The 6,000-nt window shown below is 45.5% G+C and overlaps 1 protein-coding gene across 3 annotated transcripts in view; it reads right to left on the bottom strand.

Moving 5' to 3' along the window:
• VCL (vinculin) overlaps positions 1 to 5,411 on the bottom strand; it is a 60,361-nt gene extending 54,950 nt beyond the window's left edge. For 2 of the 3 annotated variants that reach the window (XM_042018633.1, XM_042018635.1), the window contains exon 1: positions 4,958 to 5,411. In XM_042018633.1, the coding sequence (XP_041874567.1) occupies positions 4,958 to 5,125 (168 nt within the window). In that variant the 5' untranslated portion in view covers positions 5,126 to 5,411. The remainder of the gene's footprint in view (positions 1 to 4,957) is intronic. The other variant, XM_042018634.1, reaches the window with a different exon arrangement.
• Positions 5,412 to 6,000: the final 589 nt, after the last annotated feature.

Below are 6,000 nucleotides of genomic sequence, written 5' to 3' on the forward strand. Positions count from 1 at the left end.
GCTGCAATAGCTACACTAAACGCAATACTCCCAAACTTAACTTTTCTGTTTGGTTTAAACTTCATGTCTCTGCCAAAGTACTGGTATCAAGTTCCATCTGTTTTAAGAGCTATCTGGGTAGTTTTAGTTGTGCCTAGATAGGGTGGGCTTCAGCTGGCAGCAGTTTAAAGAGACTGACCTCACAACTTCAGGAAGTCACAAAAGCCTTTGACACACATGACTGTCTGACCCAGTACTATAGGGTCTTGCTCCCATCAAGTACAACCTCCAGTTAAGCTGAAACTTACTCTAGACTGCCTTTATTTACATTTTTAAATAGTGTTTGGCCCAGATCTACTTAAAAGAAACATCTGATAAACCCTGACTACGAGACAGGATATTTATATCCTAAGAGACCCTTCCTGATGATTAGCCTGACCTAGCCAGGCCTGACATAGCTAGTCAAAGCTACTAACTGAGATACAGAAAGGTGTCAGTAACATTTCATAAGCCTCCAAACCTCAATAGGTAAATAAAGGCATATCACAGCATCCAACAGTAACACCTTTTCAAGAAATGTGGTCATCAGTCATTTAATAGAGAGTAAAGCAATTTTTTCCCATTAAAAAATAATGTAATAGAAACTGGCTGCATATAGACAGTTGTGAAACAGATCCACATACAAAAGGACAGCACAGAGGATAGAAAGGCAGAAGTTGCATCATCAGATAGACAAGCACTATTTTTTCAGAGCAGATCTCTGTTATGAAAGATCTCAGCCACTTCATTTATTACCATTAGGGTCTTAAATCTTCCATTATGAAGATTTCACAGGAGCATCACTTTGCTCAGATGTCCTAAGCTCTATGAAAATGAAAGACACAAAAACAGAGTAGGTCTCAAGTAATTGGTCTCAGGTAAAGCAGGTCAGATCTTTCAGACCACTGACCTTGTTGAACAGCCTGGACTCTGAAAAACCAACACCTCTTTGAGCTGCTGAGCCTGCTCCAGTATTTTAAATTATGTCTACCTTCCAAGTCCCTTCTACTACCTTAATTTTCATGCAGAGAATTACTGCCCAATCTGTCAAACTCAGCAGCTTCACCCATGGTATTGTTGGTATTTGGCAGGGCAACAGCAACACTGCTCTGAGGCAGTTCTGTCTGAAACAGCAGAGAAGTGACCAGAGCGGGCTGTGCCTGTACTGACAGAATGCCAGAATCCATAGAAGGCAGTATGGAGCTTACAACATCAGAGCAGAATTTGCTTTGTTTGGCAATAATATAACATTGGTCTGAACATAAATGCTCATAAATTCATACTCACAATTTTTTTCTCCTCCATGAAATAAAACTATTTATATAACGTGTGTGATTGCTTTACCATTTCTGCATCATCAGCAGTCATCCTTGATAAAAATCCCTCTTTTTACAATAGGCTAGAGGTCTGATGAGTTTTTTAAAAAAAAATAAAACCAACAAAAAATCAAACAATTAGGGAAAAAAAAAAGCCTGAAACAGCTAGAAAATCACTACATGGTTCTTTTCCTCCCTGAGAAGTTTGACAACTTAGAACTCAAAATTTCATTTCACTCTCCTCTGAACTAATAGGATATTTAGCAAGATCAAAATCATTCCATATCTATTAGGTAGCCTTGACTATTACCCACGAACAGCACCACTTCTATTGACTTACAGTATCACATCTTTTAGCTTAAAGAAATACCAAGCGCCAACCTTTCCATAAGAGGCACACATCCACTTTAAATATAAGCCAATACAAACATTAGGATTTTCAGTTAAAAAAAGGACCAATGTAATACATTCAGTCTTGTGGTATCTGAAGCCTCTCCCTAAAATTCCTGGCTCCAGTCCAAGTTGATTTTTGGGTAAAAAAGCTTCTGATGCTTACTTCTACATTGTATTTTTGCACAGGCAACAAGGACTTTATCCCACAGTGAAGAAATTTCACCAAAATACTTCAAAACTATTTCAGAATTATTGTGCAAAAGCTATTCCTCAACAGAATAATCAAGATGCAGTGGAATCAAACTGTTGCATATTGCAAACAGAATACCAAATCTTTCTTTGGTATTTTACCACAGGAGAGACTAACTTGTAAAGATTGTTATTTCATTAACTTCAACAATGACTTGGACTATCTCCTCCCCAGAATTACTTTACAATTAGGTTCTGACAAGGAAGCATCTCTATGGTAGCTCTACTTGAGTGTGCAAACTTTACATTAAAAAACCCATGTAATTTAAGATGGCTTCATGCAAGCCTTAAAATACAGGATAACCATGAAGGACAGAAAATACAGAAAAATAGAGAAAATACAGAAAACACAGGAACGCATGCTGAAGGAAAGTTCTCTTACAGAGGTCTGTAGTCAGGATGTTTAGGAGCAGGACTCCCTTTTGACTCATCTAATAGTCCTAAATTAAGACTCTCATATCTATCAACCTCTGCTCCATCTTGAATAGTGTATTCCATCTAACTCCATCTCAGGAATGCTCAAGTTATCGCACATAGGTCCTTCCTTATAGCCATATAGTCTTTTTCTAGCCCATTTTCTCTCACAGTACATCTTCTATGCCTTCCACAAGAATGGGTCTCAACACTTCAAACACTGCTACCAGCAGTTAAATACAGACACAATAGTTAAATCAATTAAATACTGCATTTTCCAAACCGCAGAATCCTTACTATAGGCTGGGCAACTGAAGAGTAGTGCTGCTATTACCAATAATTTATCATTATTAATCATTATTTTTATTAATAATAATTAATTTATTATCATTAATTTATCATTTAAAAACTCCCTGCTCCTCAGTACTTTCCTTTATGTACTTTGTGATACTCACACTACACTAAGAACCCTGACCAGACAGCAAGCAACACAACAAGCCAGCAGCTACATTACTCTCCTGGTTGTACTAACAACTCCATCTTTGCTGTCACCTGGGAAGCCACCAGAAGGCTCGTAATTCGAGAACCTGTCTGCACAAATTCTCCTGCTCCTGTGAAACTGCTGTTTCATAAATCACCTTTACACTTCAGAATGATGCACTGAAAACACAGCTCCAGACAAGCAACAGAACTTTCTTCTGCATTTTTCCTAATGTAGTCAAAGCTGCATTTTAACAGACCAGGGCATCTTCCTGGTAATTACCACTGCAGATTACACCACTTCTATTTGCTCTTTGTGATAAACACAGAAAAAATAATTCAACTATCTTTCTTTTTATCTAACTAGCAGGCAAGAGAACCAGAGGCTTCCAAAACAGTCCAAAATGAAGGAAGAGCTAGCATTAGCAAGCTGCAGAAAGAAACCAATTCTGTTTCTGCATTTCTCTAATAAATGAGACTTTATCACATCAAGTTTCTTTTGAGAGAAAGGTGGGGTGGGGAAAAACAGTCACACAATCCAGTGTTACAGAGTTAGCTCACAGAAGCAAAGCATTATTCCAATGTCTTCCTTTCAAGGAAAAGTATTTCATATACACAGGCTTCACACCCTTACAGCCAAAACACCTATTACATCAGCAAATTGCTGAAGAACAAGTGCTCTTCATAAAAAGAAGAATGTCTTCTATAGTCAGCAGGAAGCACAAGTATTCTAGACAGTCTGTAATATTTATAGTCATGGCGACCAAGATATATAGTTACACTGTAGTAAACTGCTAAACCTCGAAGTGGCAAGTTATTCTAGCGGTAGCAAGTACTACAGGCCAAAACGCGATAAACACATCACACACATTAGTCATCTTGACAGCTTCTTATGCCCACAAGTCTCATGATTTCAGTGCATTAACACATTGGTTAGCAGTGACACAGTATTTTAACTTGCACAGCTATTCATTTTAAGGCAAAGGGTATTTCTTGCCAAGAACTACTTCAGAATTTCACAGGATTCAAAATGAGCAAGCAACACATGGTGTCCAAAAATGAGTTCAGTATCTGTAAACAAGCTTAACAAAGGTGAATGGTAAGTACCACCAGGTAATTCTCAATGCAATAGAAGAGTAGGCAATGTCACAGTGCTTTTTCTATATCAAAGAAAATATTTCTGTCTTGCAACAGTTCGTTATTCTTTTGTTGATTATAAAAGTGCTAATAGGACTAAAACATTTCAAATGTATTAGTCACTTGCACTTCTCAAGCTGCAGTGTCCATACTGCAAGTACTCAGATCTTAAAGAGACATGCTATGCATAACTGCCTTCAAGATGTCGAGAGAGTGAGGCCAAATTTCTATCACCTTTAGCTTCCCACAAGCGAACAGTAACTCATACTCGAGGCTACGTAACAAGAACAATTTACAGCTCCAGACTTTGCCTGGAAACCACAGGTCTGTCCTGCCTCAACTCCTGCATTGATAAGGAACGGCCAGCCTTCACCAATTTAAAAATGAAACCCAAATGCCTGGGAAATTTGAGCTTTGTTATTGGTTGGGTTTGGGTTTTTTAGGATAGACTCACGCCAAGTAACTATTTTGCCTTTTATAGCGCATACACTTAAAATAGAGTTTCCTAGGCAGCAGAGAACCACACAGCAGCGTATCAGAGCCATCTGTGAGGAGTTTCGGGGCGGGTAGGAACAGCAGCAACTACCGCGCTTGACTGCACTTTAATGTGATGCCGCTCCTCAGGTGGGCAAAGGCTTCTTCGCCCCAAGACGGTGAGCAACTGGCTGTTGGGACAACTCACTGCTCCGCAGCGCGGCTCTCCCGGCTCCTTCGCCAGCCGGAGCGGGAAGACGAAGGCGGCTTCCAGGCGGGAGCTGCAGAGGTCCAGACAGACTTCCAACTTAACCCTTACCCGGGCCCCGCCACCGCGCCCGGCCCGTCCTCACGGGGCGGAGGCCGGGACACCTGTCCGCGACAGCCCGGGGCGGGCGGGCGCCGCCGGACTCCCAAGTTAGCCGCGGCGGCCAAAGTCGCTCCCGGGAGAAGGCGGGCCAGCCGCCACTACTCACCCGCACTAGGTTGCTGACAGCGGCCTGCACGGCCGACACGGGGGCGGTGAGGTCTGGGATGGCCTTTCCATCTACCTCCCCCTCCTCGTGCATGATGACCAGGTGGGAAATCTGCTGGGCCACCGGCTCCAGGATGCTCTCGATAGTGCGCGTGTGGAAGACGGGCATGGCGGCGGCGGGGCGGGGGGCCGGGGCCCGAACTCAGCACAAACTCCTGGCAAACTCTGTCTCTGCGGGCTGGCGCCCCACGGAGAAAGCCGCGGCCTCCGCACAAAGAGGAAAAAGAGAAAGAACAGGAAACCAAACGACCACTCCGACCTCCCCTCGCCCCGGTGCGGAGTACAGCACACGGAGAAGCGGCTGCCGGCTCAGGCTCACGGAACCAGGACTCGAACCCGCTGCCCCCCTGCTGCCCGCTAGCAGCGCCCACCCCGCACTAGCGCCGCTCCTCAGCCAGGCGGCTTTTCAACCGCCACAACCCGCCCCTCCCGCGGCTCCCGCCCCCGGCCGCCTCGCCCAATGGCTGAGCTGGGACCGCCGCTCCCAGTGGCGCAACGCCGCGTCCATCAACATTCCAGAGCCTCCTTCCCCCTCCACCCCCTGCCTTTCCCGCACCACCCTCCTTCCCAACCAAGCTTGGTTGCGCGGGCGCTGGTTTCCCAGAGTCAAGATGACGTCAGGCATTCTGGTGTCCATATAAGGACACGATTAAGGCCAGGGTGCCGAGATAGCGGGGGGCGAGGGCGGCGAGATTCCTGCGCCACGCCCGCTGCCGGCGCAAGTTCGCTCCGTTGGGCTGAGGCGGAGCGTGGAGGCCCGCCGGGTGTGTGGGGCTGGGCATTGCTGGGATGGGGGTGGCCGAGGGGAGGTTGCGCTCCTGGCCGGGCCAGCTGTCCCCAGGCGCTGCTTGGGGCGCACCCTTTCGTGCGGGGCGTGCGGTTTCCCCGCGGCCCGCCCTGGGCGCGGCCCCATAAGCTTCCGCCCACACTGAGGAAAAGTGGCGACAGGCTGTGGGCGCTGCTTTCCACCCCCGCTCCGCCTTA

The sequence above is a fragment of the Corvus kubaryi genome, unplaced genomic scaffold, assembly GCF_017639235.1.
Source record: "Corvus kubaryi isolate FWS band 111438036 unplaced genomic scaffold, C.kubaryi_AGA036_p1.0 138, whole genome shotgun sequence".
NCBI lineage: Eukaryota > Metazoa > Chordata > Aves > Passeriformes > Corvidae > Corvus > Corvus kubaryi.